Raw genomic sequence first — 21,259 nt, forward strand, 5'->3', positions numbered from 1 at the left:
CAGACACATTTTGCTCTCCTTGATTCCTCGTTATAGAGTATGTATCCACACAAAATACATGATATATTGCTTCAACAATATTTAAGTTATGAAAAACAAAATTGCTGTGCCTGGTTTTTAAAGAGAGATTATATCCACAAAGATGGAAGTAAGTTTGCAGAATTTGCAATGAACCTCGAACCGAAAATTGATCTCTTCCTGAATAAGCTCAGACAACTTGTTGGCTACTGTGACTTATGTGAAATGCAGAATACGGTCTCACGTGTTGAATTACCCAAATTGAATGCACCTTCCTGACCTATGTTGTCTCTCACCTGATGTTGGCTAATATCAAGAAACTGAACAAGATTTCCTGTGTGTCTAAATATCCGATTCTTCAGTTTCTTCTTGCTATATTTTCCAAAATGCACAGGTTAATAACATATAGTCCAAAGTCAAGTTCCTAGCATTGAAAACTGAGAGGGTAGAGCAGGAATGGTATGGGAATGGTACTTGTCAGTCAGTCTCTCCTCTTGTCATGTAGGTGAGGAGATTTACCTCTGTCACTGCCTTGTCTCCAGTTGTACATACTTGTGTTGTATTCTCATCTTTTCTCAGCCCTGTTTCGACAAGTTTTGCCTCATAGCTATTTTTAAAAGGCTAGCTCGGCTTCATCTCAATTTTTTTCATCTTGGAATTCTTTTCCTGAGGGGGTTCAAGCTTAATCTGGTGTTACCTTTGAGTTAAATTCTAATCATGGTTATTATTAGGGTTCGGAAGTTGAGGAAAAATTCTTTATTTTCCTAGTGTCCAAAGACGAGGCACAACATAATATATGTTCATTTTGGGTCATTGTAGGCCAGAAAAAGGTGGGTTTTAATCATCCTTTTTTGCCTTTTTCGGCGTTTTTTGGCTTATTGGTTCTTTTTTAGCCTATTTTTAGGTCTTAACGGCTTTTTTTTTGCAACTTCACCTTCTTTCGACTAGGTTTTTACTGACCATTCTCAATTCGTATCATCATCAGTTCATCACCTCTTAAACATCCTTTCTGTAGTAAAGAAATAATAATAAAAATAATAATAAATAAATATATTTGAACCATCCCTGAAACGAGAGAAAAACATTTTTGGACGACTGAAGCAGGGACGGTACAAGGTCCTTTAACCGTAACTTGTCTGGAAGGTGTAAGTGGCAACTTTATCTTGTTTTGAAGGTTTCAGCACGGTGTATACGACCAGACAGCACGCGCCTGAAAAGATCTCAAGTCAGATAAGGAGGTGTCGCGTATATTCATTAAATATGTAATTAGAACTGAAGTTATTAATTAATTTGGATCACATTTATACATCCTTTTTTACGTTTTTAGGTCCTTTTTTTAATATTTTTAGGTCTTTTTTTGGTAATTTATAGGTCTTCAACTTCCGAGCCCTAGTTATTATGTATCGTTACTTGCAAAAAAAGGCTGGTGGTGGTCCTAGAAGGAACATCTTGGGAATTCTGCTAACAAAGCAGAAGAGGGTTCAATGGCAAGAGATGGAAAGAATGTCATTCAGACAAAATGACAAGGTCTTGCAGGTCAGATATTTGGGCATGGAGCTTACTGCTATAACAATATCAATAAATATAAGATGACCACTTTATTTTCAATAAAATTTTACAAACAAAATAAGCATTCACATATACATCCGCTTTACTTAGAAAAAGGCATTGTTCACAGCCTGCCATTATGGGGATCAATATTGAGGATGATTAACAATATATACAGCTCAACGAACGAAACAGAAAAATATTATATATTTGGTTACAGCTTACATGTTATTAAACTCAATGCAATGAAACAGCAGTTCTTGCAAATAATTATGCATACGCTATGAGAAAATAAATCAAATACATATTTACTAGGGCTGAGCAGATACCAACACCAATATATTGGAATCGGTCAACATCAGTGGTATCGGTTATATTTTATTCACTGACACCAGCCGATATTTTCCAGGCATTTTGGTCTTTTGCAGGGTCTGCAAAAAAGCCACACAACTTTTACGGAGTCAAATTATTCTGGAAACTATGCAAAATTTGAAGTTTCGATTTATTTTGCACCAATATTGTGCGGAAAAACTGTACTTTATTATTACATAAAGAGGTAATTATATTCTGACATAATTATTGAATATTGCGCAGCAAAACTATGATAAATTGATGCTCATAATTGGAATGCAATACTTACACACTAATATTAATCAACATTTTGCATCATTTAATTATTACAATTTTCAAGCATCATTATCGGTAAGAATATCAGCATCAGTATGAGTATCAATTCAAAGTGATATTGGCCCAGCCCTAATATTTACATATATATGCTTGACTCTAATATTTTTGACAGAGTTTAAAAATATTCTCCTATAAATAAATACTAACGAAACATAGGTTACATTCAAAATGCCTGGTGATCATGTTTGATCTCATTGTTACATTATCCAATAAAGTACATACATACTTCCATCAGCAACTTATACATACTGCATGTACATATCAATTAGTTTCTACATGCATGAATTTTTCCCTAGGAAAACAAGTTTCTGACACAGCTAGGATATGAACCAGAGGCACGCATCTAACCATTCCATGTCACTTGGTATTGTTAAGAAATTATGCAATGCAGAAGAAATAAAGGCATACTTTCAAGAGGGTGTAAAAATATATTATTTTGAATGCACTTTATTATGAAAGCAATTTTGCATTAAGGATGTGTCAAAAGTTTTCATTTCAGTGTAAAGGGAAATGCTATAAGCTTTGAAAGATCACCATGAAAAATTGGCATAAAGTATGCCAAGTAGAATTCTAAAAGACACTAAATTCTCGTTAACAAGTAGTAAAAATGATATAAATCGTTAATGTTTCAACACACTTCAGGTGCGCCTTTATCCACACTAGTAACTAACAAAGTGATCACCACCTAATCTTCATTGGTAAAAAAGGATATGTCTGGCAACAGTGGAAAATTTACGATGAATGTATTATACTTCGATCAGCAAATTATATTCCAGACACTTGTATCACAGTATAACGAGTTTATTATATACATGTTTAGTGTGTGTGTGTGTTTAGGTTAAGATATATCAATTTCAAAAGTATCACACTATATTTAAAAGACTAAAAAATATCTCACAGTGTTTTATCAGTCCATTTGTGGCATAAACATTTAATAATAAAACTTTCAAATAAAATCAGTGGCTCTGCCAGGACTTGAATCAGCATTTTACCAGGGCAAAGAAAAAAAAAGGAGGGGAGGTAAAATTGCATTCAAAGCGAACATCAAACAACTGTTTATTATTAAAGAATTCTGTCTTGAAAAAGGAACTGCATGAAGTATGAGATATTTCACAATTTCAAACAGTAAATATGTGCGTGTTTTAAACTTATTTATATTTTGTAACTATGAAATTGAGAAGAAACAATGAAAATGATAATTTATCTAGTTGAAAAGTTGTGTACCATAGTTACGTATCCAAAGACTACGAGAACACAGGAAAAGAAATGTATTTAATTGGTGTTTAATCATAATATATTTGACTGATGTGTGATCGATCAAATGTATTAATATATGCATAAAACCATGTTTTGAAATGGAAGAAAATGGGGAAGACTTTATATTCAAGTTCAAGGAACTGCCATGATCTAAGGCTTATGACTCTTTCTACAAACTCCCTATCTTGTCAATTTCAAATGAAATAAATCACTGTGTATATTCTCAGAACAAAAAAATGGACAGAGATAATTTACTGACAAATTATAGACACATGATCAATGGAGGGAGCTATGTACACAGTGGACTTAAAATGCAGTCAAAGACTGAATGAAAATAATATCCGATAAAAGTTGTATGTACAGAAAGTTATAAGGAATAAAAAAGAAATTGTTTCGGGGCTTACATATGCCATGGAATACATTCTAAAGATATGTTCTTCTCTTGATCTTCTTTTATCACCAATTTATTCCCAAATAATTTGACTTATGCTTCGATGGAAGGCTTTGGATCATTCACAAGCAACAGAAACACAGTAGGTGATCTAGAAGTGAGCATGTCCTCCAATTTCATACTTACTTTGCACCCAATGACTTCACATATAATCAACTTCTTAGATATTGACTACATGTGTGTACAAATGCCAATTCGGTTACTGATAACAAAGCTTACAATAAACCTTCAATGGTAGAATCATGAAAAAGAAACCACGTGCAAGGTAATCATGAAAAAGAAACCACGTGCAAGGTTTAATATTTTCTTACAAGAATATGTCCTTGTGTCTGCAATAGTGTCCACATCATTAGCACAAGTTGTCTTCCCATTATCCATCGACAGCAATGCTATGTTTCCAATTGCTAATGACTGATGATACACTTCTCACAGAAAGTTTGGAATATTGTTTAACTAGGCAATAGGTGATAGGCACGGCCTTGGAATGCAACAATACATGACATCTGTCTGCTGGAGGTTCTCGTGTTTTCGCCCACATATGCCACACGTGCCTATCACCATTGCCTAATATAAAAACATTCCAAAATTGTGCCTAATATAACAATATTCCAAACTTTCTGTGAGGGGTGTATAACTCAACTTGCATTCACTCATTTAAAATCATGGAAATATGGTTCTCTGTCCATTTTTTTTAAAACAAATTCTTAATAACAGGTAAACAGTAATATATGCAAAAGAACTGTTTGCTACAATATTTAAAGTACGGCAACGCACTTCTTCCAAGTTTAATACAAACAGAAAGCTTTTTCTCTTGTAATCATGCTTTTGGGCAGTTGTTAGTTACAGAAAAACACTAGAAAAATTATAAAAGGCAGACAAATTATTACATACATAATATTTCTGCACTTTACATGATGCTTTGTTCAGCTGAGACATTGGTATTCAATATAAGAGACAGTCTTAACCATGTCAAGAAAATAAAAAAAAAAAACAATTTATGTTAAAAAGCACTGTATCCTTTCTTTCCTTTCAGGTGACATTTAAGTGTTAGTGCAAAATGCAATTACAAAACACTGAAAACATGTGGTGTGAGATGACACACATAAAATGAAACAATGCACTATAATAAGAAGAATGTCTCTTGAGACAACAGCAATTTCAATATGAAATTACTACACAAATTAGAGGCATTTTGTTTATAATTTTCAATGTTAAAATCATCAGGAAACATATATATCCATTTAAAATTAATTATCGAAACCACCATTGTGCTTGTTATAATAATTTACGATTTTCAGGTTGTGTGCGTATACTACAAGGTCTAACATTCTTCTTTCTCTTTATCTACTGTAAGTGTACATTGAACAATTAATGCACACAATTAAAATTACAGCAAACAGTTCCATAGTATTATTATTGTTTACATTTTTCAACCCCCATAATTTATACTCACCCAATACTTTACTTAATAACAACATGACACATGAATTTCAATAACCTATGAACACAGGCACTTTGTTATCAGAATATTATCTCATTTTTACAAGTATGATCACAGCACAATTTCTGAGACGCCAGAAAAAGTCACATGGAACTTGACAGAGAAGAGCTCTTCCCATGGGCTGCGAACAGATTCCACCAGCCTCCGCAGTTCGGCTTCTGTCTCCACGCAGATGGCCAGGTCCTCCACTAGCCGTGTCTCCTCCTCGAAGAAGTGCAGCACGAGGATGAAGGGAGAGGTACTTACCAGTTCCTGATAAAAATAGGACCTTTGTAAATAAACTTAACCTACTGAGCTAATGACAAAATTAGTATGAATCCTTTCCCCATGACTTATCAAGGATTTCATTACTCATGGGTCTATTTCACAGACATTAGAATGATTTTACCTCATGGGTTGATTCCCGACTCTTCTATGATCTTTGCTAGTTATCAGTTGATTGATTGATTGTATTAAGTCCACTTTATGCACAGTAAGGCTAATTGCATCTGGACCTACAGTTTAAAGTGGGACCCATTCACAAACTGAAGTTTTAAAAGTTGTGTATCTGCACAAGACCAGAAACCTATTGTAACTGAGAACTGCTATGTCAGTATGAGATAAGAAAGCTCAATGGCTTATCTTTACAAAGTCTGGGGGTTTCATTTGGGGGAAAAATTAATTTAGAGCACAGAGCATATTTATATATATATATAAAATCAAAGAAGGTAAACGGAAACACTCACCGGACAGTGGAAAAATTCAAAAATTTTGCTAACTTCGTAGCATCATCGGTGTGAGAAGAAAGAAATGGAACCGGAAGTTGGGGCCCTGCAGAATTGCCAGGTCCCCATCGAAGAAGAAGCAGTGCGTAGAACGAAAAAACACTGGGGACGTTACTGGTTGGCCTTGTTCAGGCCAAGAGGAGTGGTTGCACTCATGGCCGATATATAGGCCCTCTCCCATCTTTTGTGAACAGAGGCACTGGCTGGTTTGGGTAGGAGATGGATGATTGCTACCCGGAAGCAGTCGTTGGAACGGATGTTGTGGTGGTTGGTGTGGACGGCGACAGTGAAGTCCTTGTTTTGGTTGGAGGAACGGTGGTTATTGATGCAGAGGTTAAGGGCAGTAAATGTTTCCCCCAGGTAAAAATCACCACAGGTGTTGCAGGTGAGGATGTAGATTAGGTTTGAGGCATGGCAGGTCCCCTTCTCTTTCTTCTCACACCGATGATGCTACGAAGTTAGCTAAAATTTTGAATTTTTCCACTGTCCGGTGAGTGTCTCCTTTTACCTTCTTTGATTTTTATATAAGAATGACTACATTTTGTCAATAAACAGGAGGAGAGAAAACTTACCGCTCCAGTTAAGTTGCTAATCTTCTGCTGATATCTGGGAGCAGGTTTCAAGGACGCCTGAGGAAAGAGCCACCGCAGATCATCCTGAGTGACTATGATGTCCGTTGCACTGACCACCAGCAACCCACACCTCACTTTCTCTGAGCCTGAAAAAGCAGAAGTAACTCATTAACAAAGAAATCTTACTCGAAAGAAAAAAAGATTTAAAAAGAAGGTGAAGGTGCATTTTGATACCAATAATACAAGCTATTCATTGAAAAGTCAGTGGGAAGTGACTTCCCACTGACGTCTGAATATTCTACACCAAGATATACAAGGTGCATTCAATAATTAACTGGACAAGTAGTATAAAAAATTTACAATATGACCGTGATTGTTATATGTTTGTTATTTTCTGAAAGCATCTGTAAGCTATTCATAGCTGGGGCTGACATGCCTGACTCGTGAACGGGAAACAGTTACACAAGATGGCGGCACCCTTGCAGGAGTGCTCCAAGCTGGAGCAACGAAGTGTCGAGAGAATTTTTTGTTGAGTGAAGGCGTGAAACCGATTGAAATTCATCGCTGCATGACAGTTCAGTATGGTGACAACTGTATGAGTCAATCACAAGTGTACGAGTGGGTCGAGAAGTTCAAACAGGGCAACCAGTGTTGAAGATTCTCCATGTCCAGGTTGCTCTGTCACTGCTGGAAAGGTCATGTTAACTTTATTTTGGGGCCACAAGGGGCCAATTCTTGAACATTACATGCTCAGAGGTCATAATGTAAACAGTACCATCTACTCCAACCTTTTGTGCAAAAAATTGAAACCAGCCATTCTGCAGTGACGACGTGGTCTGGTGTCCACTAGTGCACTTTTGCTCCACGACAATGCGAGACCACACACTGCCAATGTCACATTGTCTACCATCGAAAACCTAAGTTTGAGTGCTTACCCCACCCTCCAAATTTGCCCAATCTCGCACCTTCCGATTTCCACACCTTTAGCCCACTGAAAGATGCACTAAGTGGATCGTTCCAGAATGATGACGAAGTCCAGTCAGCGGTGCATGAGTGGTTACGCACGTAAAGGTAAAGTGCTCCCCTGTGCATAGCACCATGCCATGAAGGCGTATAGGGGGTGTGGGGGTAATGCCCCACACTTTCTTGATCCAGTCGTGAGTGGGGGTGATGTGATCAGCATCATGCCCCTGACCGCCTTTAGCCCCCAGGGTTTCCCCCAGGTACCCATGTTATTCACGTGCACAAAATATTTTTTTCCTGTGGAATCAGTGCCCTTATCAAGCACTGGCGTAGGTGCATTGAAACATAGTACTGTAGTTCTTCGGGTGCTTGTAATAAATATTTGTTCCAAACATATTTCCGGTTATTTATTGAATGAGCTTTGTACATATTCACTAAAGAAGTAAAAAAAAAAGGCAATGTTTTGTAAGAAGTAGAAAGGTAAACTTGAAATAATAAGATATGGCACAGAGCTTACTTACTCTTCAGAGAATTAAGGGCAAAATTTGGGCTATCCTGAAATTTTGTTTGATTACAAGTAAACAGTGCCTCGTGCCTTCAATTTTAAATTAATGAGGTTTTCTAGCTGTGCCCTAACCATAATTTTTCCATAGAGGGTGTACATTTATATTTAGGGTGATGTAAGGGTACATTAAGAGCCAAAATGACCATAAACTGGGCCTTTGCAAAATATTTTAAAGGGATGTGTGGATAAATCCTAAAGAGAAACGCAAAGGTATGGCTAATTGAATGCTCCTTGCTCACCTTCATCCCTCTGCACCCATGATGAACAGAAAGTGCAGAGCTGCAACGAGAGATCTATGTCTCCTCCTCGAGCACTAGTGAGGATCAGCTGCTGGAGATCTGTTTCCTTGTCTTCATACTCGAGCATCACACTGCAGCATTTTGCATCTAGGGGTAAAATAATATGAATCAGTTGGCACACATATTTGTGTTAAATAAAAAATCAATACACAAATGGACTTTCTGGATTACATTATACATATAAATTGACATTTTTGGTGTTGTTATGGAGAATAACAATATGGTTACATGTATTAATTATACTACTGCATCTATTTTTCCCGAAACAGGAGGAAAAATCTCAAATTTGATTTGAAAACTTAACGTTTACTACATGAAATAAAAATATTCATTGAAATAGTCTATTTAATCAATTTCACCTTGCATTATACATGTGAAAGACAATGATTATTATAAATTCTATTCATTTTCAAAGTTTATGTTTCACAAAATATAATGTGTACTCATTTTTAAAGTTTGTTTCACCTCTCTCATTTTTCAACAGATTGAATCAATGTTCCAGAAATATGTTAGATGCATAACTTACAGGTAGGACTACATTTTGCACTTTTCACAAAATTTCACACCATTTTCTAAAACATGGCAGGAAAAAAAACAATCCACCTTTTAAAATTGTCTAAAAACTATGACACAGCAATCGCACATTCTCGGTTGGGTATCGGTCAAAAACAAAATATACTTGTCTTCTTATAAATTTGGGGAATGTTTGACACAGAAAACATGAGTTTATTGTATCTGGTGTAAATAAAATCCAGGAAATGTTAGGTGTGTTCTGAGAATCATGAAGACAGGTGGGGAGTTGTTTCAATGCTCAATCCTCCCCCCTTTTACAACCATTGTCCATTATTATTTCTTTCCTCACCCCAAACCTTAGAATCAAATATTGACAGTAAATTTTAATAGGAAGAATGACGAATTACGAAACACTAAGAATATACATTACATTTCCTGTAATATTACACCTTCATGTATTGAATTATTTGACAACTCACTTGTTAATTTAAATTTGTCCAACGAACACTGCATGCACAGACAATGGACATACAGATTGAAGTAGGATATAAACTACAAAATACGATCCCTCTGAGAATGCTTCTTATAATCTCACCTGCCAAGAAGGTAATGAAGTTGGTTGTCCTTTCGGAGTCTTGCAGGAGAAATAGAAATGGAGGAACACCTTTCTTCTCCCACTCAATGCCCACACCCAGTTGCCACGGCAGGGCGAACACACACGACAGGTGCTTCAGAGCACAGGCTTCCACTTTGCTCAACCATGTCTCAGGATCATCCCTGCAAATAGCAATTACGATCAGGAATGTGATCATAAAAGAATCAGCTGGTAATTTTACCAATCCAAGGATGGTGAAAAATTATTCCCCTATGACTCACTATGATTATGGTTATAGATATTGAAAGGATTTTAAGGTGCAAAATTATTGTAGGGAAGGAAAAAAAAAACAGGTTATGGCTCTCGTGACACCAATTTGAGCTCTCTATGTCAACTAGTTTTTGATCTACAGTAGTAACACCTTTTGGAACACAAGGCCATTTTCACAGGTAACCAACCCCCTTGGTGCCAGAGCCGATTTTGAGCAAAATACAGAGTTTCAATTAATTGAGTGTAGATCGGAGGCTAATTGCCCTAGAGAGATGAATGATATACCGTTGTACGTGGAATGAACCAGAGATTCAGACTATATAAAATGTATGCAAATTCAGCGTATATGTGGCAGGGGGGGAGGGGAGAACCCCCAAAATTTCGGAAAAAAATGGGCATTTCCCTCCCCCACGATAAAAGTATATGACAGTGTCGACATGTACATGGAAATTATCGCTGGCATGTAAGGAACACAAAAATATTTGCATTATTATCATATGACCAATGTAACGCGAGTTGTACCCCCAAAAGGAATGGTCAGCATGCCACTGATTCAAGCTTCAAAATGCAGTTACCTTGAAATGACTGTAACTCAGAGGTTAATTACCCTAGAAATATGAATGATATACCGTTGTACGCGGAATGAATCACAGATTCAGACAATATAAAATGTATGCACATTCGGTGTATATATGGGGGGAGGGGAGAACCCCCAAAATTTCGGGAAAAAATGGGCATTTCCCTCCCCCAAGATAAAAGTATATGACAGTGTCGACATGCACATAGAAATTATCGCTGGCATGTAAGGAACACAAAAATATTTGCATTATTATCGTATGACCAATGTAACGCGAGTTGTACCCCCAAAAGGAATGGTCAGCATGCCACTGATTCAAGCTTCAAAATGCAGTTACCTTGAAATGACTGCAACTCAGAGGTTAATTACCCTAGAGATATGAATGATATACTGTTGTACGCAGAATGAATCACAGATTCAGACAATATAAAATTTATGCACATTCGGCGTATATATGGGGAGGGGGAATCCCCCAAAATCTTTCTTTTTTAAAAAATTGGATTTTTCCTTCTTTTGAAAGTCAATAACTCAAAAACTAAGACCCGAAAATATCTGAAATTTGACAGTTTTCGTCAGCTTTACTGGTACTATGGTACTACCACTGCACCAAAAATTATCAATTTCTGAGATGCCAAGGGTCAGACCCAGGTTGATTTGGCATGGAATGAGCCGTGAACAAATGACTACTTGTACAATATTTGAAATTTCAGTTAGTCACGTACAAGTACGTATATTATCTAAATTTAATGATACATGACTTATGGATCACTTACCCTTCCTTACCAACCACATGTAGCACATACACCTTCCTTGTGGAGATCACCAAGCAGCCTGGGAACAGTCCGCTGCTCGACTGCCCTAGGACCAAGGCCTGGAGGAAACACAACTTACACATAAATGATTGCCCACAAACACACACAGGTGTGTATAAAGGTTGTTTTAAATAAGACATACACAAACATACTGTAATTCACGTATGAGGGTAGTCACTCTAGGATCATGATAAAATTCAAGTTTAATTCCCAGTTTTCAAGGAGATGCTTTCTCTATTTCAATCTTATATATTACCACCTTTCACCACTTACACACATACACACACAAATATATTAACAATATAAAGGGTCTGTATGATTGCAATGCATTCAAAAATTCTAATTCAATTAAATGGTATATTTAAAATATTTAATGTGTGGAGTTTACATTTGACATTTCACATACTGAGACTCAAAAAAACATCTACAAACACAGGTCACAAATGTTACGGGATATACTAATCTAATCTATGAAAAATTGTCAATTGTATAAGAATTTCAAACTCAAATTTACCTAATATCTTATCTTGCAATAATCTTCCTTCTGTCAGATAGATTGTTCTGCAAAGGACACTAACCAAGTAAATGGATTGAGAGAGTTCTATTTCATTTTCCACGCAGCTTTATTTTCCTTCCTCGATAAAAAAAAACAACTAAACTGTGAAAAACGTGTCTCCGGGCATATATAAATATGTATAAATTCAATGGGATTTGGATTAATAAAATTTCAATTGTTCACATCTATGGAGAACACTTCATGCAGAATTCCCGGAGTCAATAATTCATGCAGAATGCCTGGAATTCAAGGAATTTCCAGTGAGTAGCCACCAGTGGTCGGAAGTAGCGCAAAGTAGCACACTACTTGTAGCGTCACTACTGTAGGTTGTAGCAGCACTACATTTTTTAAAATGTCGTTGTAGCTGTAGCGAAGCTACAAATTTCCTGTAGTTGTAGCGAAAATTTCGCTACAGCTACATTTTTCTCAGCATTTTGAGGTAATTTTTTAAATAAACAACAATATTGCTTACTTTTGCAAGATCCTCAAAAAGACAAAGTCCATTACATGGAAATGCAGATAATCTAGATTATAAATATCTTTATATCGCAGGTTATAAATATCTGCATAATTTATTTCATTAGTATCTGAATAATTCTAATATCCAGATTACTAACTGGCATATATGAATATATTCTGGCTAATAGCCATTTATTTTATCTGCATCACTATTTTGTGGAGAATCATACCTCATTTGCTACACTGCCAGGAAAAAATGCCCCGTTTGCGCCACCCCTGGAACGAATGTTATGCCTCGAATGTTATCGATGGCATAACAGACAGCAAAATATCGATAATTACTGTGTAAAACACAACTTACAGTGCAAAAACGAGCAATCCACTTTCTACTAATCTGACAAAGCAATAGTGCCAGCAATCAATGGTTCAGTACGTTAACAGCATTGATCATTGTCATTGGTGTATAGGATCACACCGGCAAGAAATTATTGTTACAAGAACTATAATGTTTCTGGAATTACAATTATTTTCATCATAATGTTTGTTCATAAATTTTAAAATTACAATATGTTTAGAACACTCGGGTTTGCACATCAGTTTCCTCAATATATTTTATCATATTGTAACAGAATGTACGAGTTATTGACTTTCCTGCAGAAATTACAATTTTCTTTTGTTAAAATACATAGTTTTCAAATTTAAGTATTTTTCCTACGTTTGCATCCCTTTTCTGTAACTTTTTCTAATCATGGCAATGAGGATGCATTGTTTATTTAGTTATGCTCTTAAATATATGGCCGTTTTCTGCCACTTTTGGCTAATTGTGAGAATGAGGAAGAATGATGAACGATGAGCAGAGTGGGGAATGGAGGAGCAGGAGAATCCCATCCTCCCAACTAGGCATATTTCCTAGTATTTGGCTTGAGTCCACTTTATGCACAGATCAGCTGATTGATACTGATACGAACCAGCATGTGCCCTCCACTGGGTATCGAACCTGGACCCTTTGAATACAAGGTGACAATTACAATTTCCACCGTGTCTTCGGGGAAGCATTTCCAACATACAAACTTACGTAAAGCATTGCTCCACCTGTTTCTCATTTATACCATTAGAAGCATCCCCCAGATATCCTCAAGGTTCGAGCAAATATCCGCCATCTACCAAATAACATTAAGTTAAGAAGATTAAATTGATCAATATCACATTTTTATCTTATTCCCATTTTATGCAACATGTTATAGTTTATTTCGATACACGTGATATTCTTCCAATTAATTTTAAAAAGAAGTCTGTCATATAAATATTTCTGATATGACAATAAGAACAACATGGATACATGTAAGACCTAGTTTTTTGAATTGATATGCCACTTACAAAGGTACTTTATTCTCAAACACTTTACTAAAAATATGTAACTGAAGTAACACTGATATAAAAATTATAGAATGAAGGGAATCATGGTAATAAATAACAGAATCTATTTTTTCAGTACGTACAACTATCATACTAGGGCTTCTTTTGAATAGCCATATGGTTGTTTTAAGTTTTTAATACAGAAGTAGCGCAAAAGTAGCGAAGAGCGAACAGGAATAGCGTAGTGAGCTACTTTCTGGTAAATGTAGTTGTAGCTGTAGCAAACCTACATTTTGGAAGAGTAGCTGTAGTGAACCTACTTATAAAATGTAGCATTCTAATCACTGGTAGCCACCCTGTGTATGTATATCAACTGAAAAAAGTTTTTTCCTTCTGTTTAGCTCACTGTGACACACGAGATGTGGCTAGAAAAAAAACCGGATTGATGTTGCTGTCGACAAACAGCAAGCGCGTCAAGGTCAAGTGGTGAATGAGTGTATAACGTGATATCCTGCTTATTGACTGTGTGATTTCCCAGGATGCGTGGCGATCAGTTCCGCTGTAGCTTTGGACGAAGTGAACCGTACATCTGTGCTCCGTCGGAAAAATGTTGAGTGTGAAAGTGGAACAGCATATTAATTTGAAGTTTCTTATGACACTCGGAAAATCCGCCACAGAAACTTATGGTTTGTTGAAGGAAGTATACGAAGATGCGTGTTTATCACGCACGCAAGTGTTTGAGTAGTTTCAAAGGTTTAAAGAGGGAAGAGAAGTGATTATGGACGACTTGTGTCCTGGACGGCCTTGCACGTCAAAAACGGAGTCAAACATTGCAAATGTCGGTGAATTGATTCGAAAAGATCGTCGTTTGAGTATTCGAGCTATTGCAAAACAACCAACATTATTACATTACCGTGCTGACAACTCTTTTTGAGCGACTAAGAAGACAACGACCTGATTTGTGGAAAAGGAAGTAATGGATTATTCATCAGGACAATGCTCCTGTCCACATGGCATTGTCAGTCAAGGCTTTTTTGGCCAAGCATGGGATCCCAGTGTTAGAACCTCCACCCTATTTGCCGGATATCACTCCGTGCAACTTTTTTTAATTCCCAAAGGTCAAATTAGCACTGAAAGGAACCAGATTTAGGACTGTAGGATCTGTGAAAAGAAAAGCAACGGAGATCATGAACATGGTTTCAGAAAATGATTTCCAGCAATGGAAGATTTGTATGGAGCGGTGTGTCGATAGTTCAGGGGAGTACTTTGAAGAGGATAATGATTGTATTGTACAAAATAACCAATAAAAGATTTTATAGCAACAGTCCGGTTTCTTTCTAGCCACACCTTGTATGCTCCTTTAGTGGCACAACATCTAATCAGTTACTGATACCAATAACCAACATTGTACCAATTCAATATAAAATTACAAACGTTCAATGAAGACCCTGAATGGTTCATTCACCTCTGTAATGAACCAATGCAACCAGTTGATTCAAGTGCATTTCTGCCTTTAGAAGAAATATTCATAATTTATTTAGTTTACAAAACCAGAGTAAACAACCATAATCTACTAGGAGAAAACCAAGGTTAATGAATTATAACTTTATAATAGTAACAAAATGGCAGAAATTTGCACTAAATATGTATTTATATTTTAGTTATTTTATGTCACTTTCATGTCGATTTTGGCTAATCATGACAAACATGATGAATTTGAATTTAAAATTTTGGGTGCGTCAGCACTGAGGCTATTTTGCACCCATCGTGTTATATGGGGCCCAGCCCCTTACCATAACTATAATAACATACCTGTAATGTCGTGTAACTAAAATATTAAAATATTCCGACTTCAGTTAAAAGCTGAGGCTGTAACTAACACACACACTCAGCACACACAAGGACAAAAAACAGGACAACACACATAATTATACTAGCCATAGGGCCAGATGCCAGAGCCTCGTTAGTCTGCAAAATGCAATCCAGGGTGACCAAGATGATGATCAGATGAAATTAATGAAGTGACTCTCACCCATACCCAAGCCAGGCCTCAAACCCAGTGGCAAGTCAATCTGGAATGCATTAAGTACTATTTGTTTTCTCCTCTCCCTTCCCCTTCACTTGTGCCCGGGTGCTTCAGTCAAAAACTTCGACAACGTTAAATATTATGTCTCTACTCTTGCTGTATATTGTTTTCTCCATCATGATGACAGAAACTTAGCACTAATTAAGAAGAACGCCGCACATTTTGGCAAAGCAGGGGCAGGATTACACGGTAAACAGCTCGATTGCACTGCCCATGCTTCTTCTACTCACTTGCAGTTGAAAATTCAATGTGAGCACCACAGAGGTTTTCTCATTTTGGTTAAGCTGTAACCAGGGGCGGCACCAGGGGGGTGCTTGCGTGCCCCTTATTTTTCTTCCGCACCCCCTATGTTCAACTGAAAACACTAACCCTTTGAGTGTCATATTGTTTTATGTCATCATATCAAGCGTCGAATGTTAGGTACTGAAGTAAGACCGTTATTATTGTACACATCAGGCAAGCACTGAAAGAGGTGCCGATATATATACTTTCCTGTACTGGCGGCAGCCTCTATAAAGATCAGCAGCCGTATTTTTTCTTTTGTCAGCATTATTGTTATGAATTTTTCTTCCTTTGTTTCTTCAAGTGGTCTGTTTGTGGTTGTCGATAAATGCCTACAGATTAATGTGAGTTATGTTTTTATTTCTTTTTATTTTGCATTGTTGATAAACGGTTTATTTTCTGCCTATTTGTTCTTCCTCACACTGGAGCAAAAATTTCAGCTGCTTTCAAGGTATCACCAAGTCACTGACCAAGTTGTGCTCGGGAAATTATTTGAAGGGTTCGGGAGTAAAACATGGTAAGTGACATTTTGGTCATTTTGGAGTTACAATATAAAATGTGCCATCCTTCGATTTTCGAGTGAAATTGTCATATCATACAATTTGCATTGGACTCAGTGAAGCCTTCTGAAATTGGTAAACACAACATGACATTTTATTTACATAGTTTCTAATAACCATTTCTCCTAATGAAATCAGAAATCAACAAAATGTCACTTACCATGTTTTACACCCGAGTCCTTCATTTAACGCAATTTGTAACGTGTAGTTTTCTTGTTAATATGTTCTGTGTATTTGTTCCGCGTAACATGTCTAGTAAACGTACCATTTCAGGCTTTTTCAAAGAGGCCCAATGTTCACGAACAAATTTTACAGTTCGTTGTTGGGGACAGTGCGGCAGAAGGGATTTTAACGAAGACGAAGTTGCTGTGCACTTCGTGTTTTGTCCTGAAGTGGAAAACGGAATGTACTATGTATTTGGTACCTTCATTGGTTATATTGAAAAGGTTCAAAAATTGTGTTTTTAAAGACAAGGATAATTTAATTTTTTTTAACTACATAGTTCATTAAGACTGCAACGTGCATCTGAATGTTTACACTGTATGACCACTTTCTTGGAGTATAGGGTAAAACTTAATACATATCATCATGTAAGTCCAGGGGGAAGGCAAGGGGGGCACAGCCTGGCAAATGAATGTAAATCTTAAGTTATTATATTTAACACATACAATTTCATTTCAGTCAGTAATTTTTGTTAATTAGGGATGCAGTTGCCCCCGCATTTTGCTATTTTTGCCCCTGCACTATGCTGAACTGTCCTTGCCCCCCCCACCCCCATTTTGGTACCTCGCTCCCCAGTTTTGAAAGGTTGCATGTGTGTTCCTTACTTTCGGCATAGCACCCCCTAAATTTCTTTCCGCACCCCCTCAGCACCCCTTGATGATTAATCCTGGCGCTGCCGCTGGCTGTAACAAGCATATTCCTTGTAGTCAAGGGGACCCAGGTACAAGTCCTAATGTACACACATTGCACAGTGGTTTGGGTTTCACTCATACTGCACATCCAATTCTTGATTAAGCAATAGGACCACAAGCAGACAAACTAAAAACAAGCAACTTACCTTTAACAATGCGACTAGCTCCTCTTGCTCTTCACTGAAAAGACTCGCATAGAGGAAAAGTTTGACCCTGTGATCCACTACACTGAAGTCTGTGTAGGAGTACACAACCTTGTCTCCGATGTCCCTCTTCCCTTCCTCCAGCTTGTGCGTCCTTGGAGGGCTGGAGCCTAACCGGGACACCGACTGCAGGAGCCCTTCTAGCACAGAACCAAAGTTCACCTGTCCATGTTTCGGTGGTGACTTCCCCACGGAATCTGTTTCCGAGACAATTTTCTCTGGTTTCCGGAGATTCTCAATCATGTCCCAGTGGGCAAACACGTTTCCCCACTGGACCTTATTGACAGAGCTCTTCTCCGGACTTACGGTCTCTGCTTGGCTTCCGTTGCTCACAGGTGGATCCGTGCTGTGGGAATTCTGGTTTTGAGAATTAGTTTTGTTCTCGTAAGCAGTGCAGATACTCTCAGCCAAGGAACCTGAAAAATTCACAATGTAAATTGTTTATGAAAAATACAAACAACACTAACTCAGTTTCAGGCCAGGCATGATTCTAACAATAACACTACTTCAATACTGCAGCTATACAAGATTACTTTGTACAGCTATAAATATTAGAAAGTATTCAAAGTGGAAATAGTTAAGAGAAACAGCTTATGGTGGACAATGGATTTATATGAACTAACTGGAACTAAAATACACTCTGTGTGGGCAAAGGTTTCTTTCAGGCACACTGAATTCTCAGAGTACAGAAATCACGATGCAATCATTATTTATGCTTGACCATTTCACATGCATCGCTTGTACGCCATCCACAGAATAATAAGAATGCTGGAAATCAAAGAGAATGATCTGATAAAGCTGCAAATGATGTTCTCTAGCCAGTGACAAAATTCAAGTATATTCCTAGGATTTTTTCCACGATAAATTGCTGAAATTCCATTTTTATATGGCTAAATAATATCTTCCCATTACCATTACACCCTGCATAAAGGTGCCCAGCCTGAAATAGATGGGTACCTGGAAGATACCTATGGAGACATTAATGATGAGCTTGTTTTGGAAGGCCTTGACTAGATGGCATTTGTGGAAAATAAAACATCACCCAAAAAGAGAAAAGAAGAAGAGCACATTTTGGGTTCAAAAGTGATACATAAGATGACATTTCCATGTTATAATGGAGAATAAAATCTCAAATTTGATTTGAAAGCACATTACATAAAATAAATATTTCCATTCTAATAGTACATTCACAACCTCTGCAAATACAGCCAAGCTGATACAAGTGCATGTACTTTTAATGACTCCTGCCACCATGACATTTCTCAGCAATTTAAATGAAGCAAAATTGCTATGTAAGTGTTACAACTTGGCACTTTTTGTAGCAATATAAGAATATTTCTTTTAAAATTCACTTACATAGTTACTGAAGTTGTATCAAGCTTATTCCTGTCTAAAGAAATCCATTTTCCATCCCACATTTTGTTTGTTTATTCAGTTTTCCACGATTTTGCAAACCTCACATGATACTCCAAAAACCATTGTGGCAGTAAATAAACTAATTTCATGTTTAACAGTTTATTTCACACACATAATTTCCTGACAAAATATGGTAGAAAAACGTGTCACACACCTTTCCAAAATTCCAAAAATGAAAATTAAATACTCCGAGGGTACCATTCCAGTATGTTAATCTTCTGATGTATTAGAAACCAGCTTACCTGAAGAGCTGCTGTCCGCTAGGCCCACATGGGCCTTCCCATCCCTGCTCTCATCTGGGTCAGGGGTCAGGGCCACCACTTGAACGGGTTCGCTATCCTCCGCTGCATTGGAAGCTTGCCTGTAAATAGAAATTAAACTTACTTTACACAATTTTTATTTCATCAGATGTTTGTTGGTGCTGTTGAGATCCTAAGAGTTTTGCTTGGAAAAATGCGATGGTGATGATTTTTCTTTCTCTTTCTTTCACTATAAACAGTCAGGATAGGGAATGAATGAGAAACAAACATATATGACCAGACAACTGTGGTGACATTAACATGATTTTTTATGATTTGTGTACTGTGGACTGGTTCCACCATACTCCAGAGAAACTCCTCCTTTTTACCTACTGCCTGAAATTCACAAAACCTGGTAATCCTGGAAGAGTCACTGTGTTCAGTTACAACTCCCCCACCAATAGAATTCCCGCCTTCGTGGACTTCAACCTCGAGCCTTGTGTGAAACCTCTGCCCTTCTATCTTTGTGAAAAATGAACTTTACATTACAGGTAAAATTTAGAACAAGAAAACGAATTTGAGCAAACCTACCTTAGGGATTGAACATTTAACCCTTAGTTCACTGCCATAACATATATGTTACAAAAAAAGTATGTCCCTTGTAGCTGCTGTAACATATATGTTACAAACAGCTTTAGATAGAATTATCGAGGGTTTGCCACACTTATATTTGTATATTGAGGTTGAAACACTGACCGTTCATTCGGGAACATGTTTTCCAAATCCCCCCCTCCTTTCTCGGAATATGTCACGTGTTTGGGATCACCCAAACACATGTTCGTCACTTGACAGACACAATAAATACTTGGTATTTACGATGCTGTTTTCCTCCAAGCTTCCAACGCTGTGATTTAGCACTGATAAGGCACACATTCTTCTTTGTGTTTAGACCTGGTGATCCAGCTGAAGTAGTGGTGGTGGGGGGGGGGTAGGGCAAGGAGAGAGGGGATTGGATGAGGTTTGGCGGTGTCAGCTTTCTGTCGCCTCTATGTTAGAAATGCAATGAAGCTTAACGATAGCCAGAGGCCAGAAGCATGTGTTTAAAGCATGCGTCTATCCAGAAGTATAGACAAAACAAACGATTGCAAAGGCTTCCTTCCCTCCTCTGTTAGGAAAGGCGTCACCATAAACAGTTCGTATCATATAACAGCTCATCGATTTCCCTAACGCACAATCGTTTCATTCCGGACATATTTCCACAAAGAGCCGAGTCAACAGGGAAGAAATAGATTCACAGTAGCTACACAAGATGCAAGTGCGAACAAAAAAAACAAAAGTTTGGGTTTTCTCCCCAAAGTAGCTGGAGAAGAGGGGGCAAACTCCACATTTTTATGTTTTTTTCATTGAAATTCGGGGGAGGCAGCCCCCGCCCGTAACACCCCCGTGGTTGGGGCATCCAAATTTTACATGGTTGCATGCACCGATGTATTGCCTGCAAAACAAAAGTTATCTGAAGTAGATTGGTCCCATAGTGTCAGTTATAACAATTTTATGAATAATATGCAAATTGGCTAAAATTCACTAGAGTTTTACGTTTTGCCTTATTATTCAAATTGTATTGCACCCACGAACATGAATCAAGTTTCATTCTGTTGCGGAAGGTCCATTCTTTAAAAAAAAAAAGCAAAAGTTCCGGTTTTCTCCCCAAAGTAGCTGGAGAAGAGGGGGCAAACTCCACATTTTTATGTTTTTTTCATTGATATTCGGGGGATGCAGCCCCCGCCCGTAACCCCCCC

At 37.4% G+C, this 21,259-nt stretch overlaps 1 protein-coding gene across 3 annotated transcripts in view; it reads right to left on the reverse strand.

The window, feature by feature from the left end:
- Window positions 1-1,601: 1,601 nt before the first annotated feature.
- The window catches only part of LOC145978338 (serine/threonine-protein kinase 11-interacting protein-like), a 53,788-nt gene continuing 34,130 nt past the window's right edge, over window positions 1,602-21,259 (reverse strand). For all 3 annotated transcript variants that reach the window (XM_083110922.1, XM_083110923.1, XM_083110921.1), the window contains 7 exons: window positions 19,467-19,585; window positions 17,752-18,224; window positions 11,354-11,451; window positions 9,734-9,915; window positions 8,566-8,712; window positions 6,799-6,944; window positions 1,602-5,714 (listed from right to left, as the gene is read on the reverse strand). In XM_083110922.1, the coding sequence (XP_082967048.1) occupies window positions 5,514-5,714; window positions 6,799-6,944; window positions 8,566-8,712; window positions 9,734-9,915; window positions 11,354-11,451; window positions 17,752-18,224; window positions 19,467-19,585 (1,366 nt within the window). In that variant the 3' untranslated portion in view covers window positions 1,602-5,513. The remainder of the gene's footprint in view (window positions 5,715-6,798; window positions 6,945-8,565; window positions 8,713-9,733; window positions 9,916-11,353; window positions 11,452-17,751; window positions 18,225-19,466; window positions 19,586-21,259) is intronic.

This window comes from Lepisma saccharinum, chromosome 24, assembly GCF_977018435.1.
Source record: "Lepisma saccharinum chromosome 24, izLepSacc3.1, whole genome shotgun sequence".
NCBI lineage: Eukaryota > Metazoa > Arthropoda > Insecta > Zygentoma > Lepismatidae > Lepisma > Lepisma saccharinum.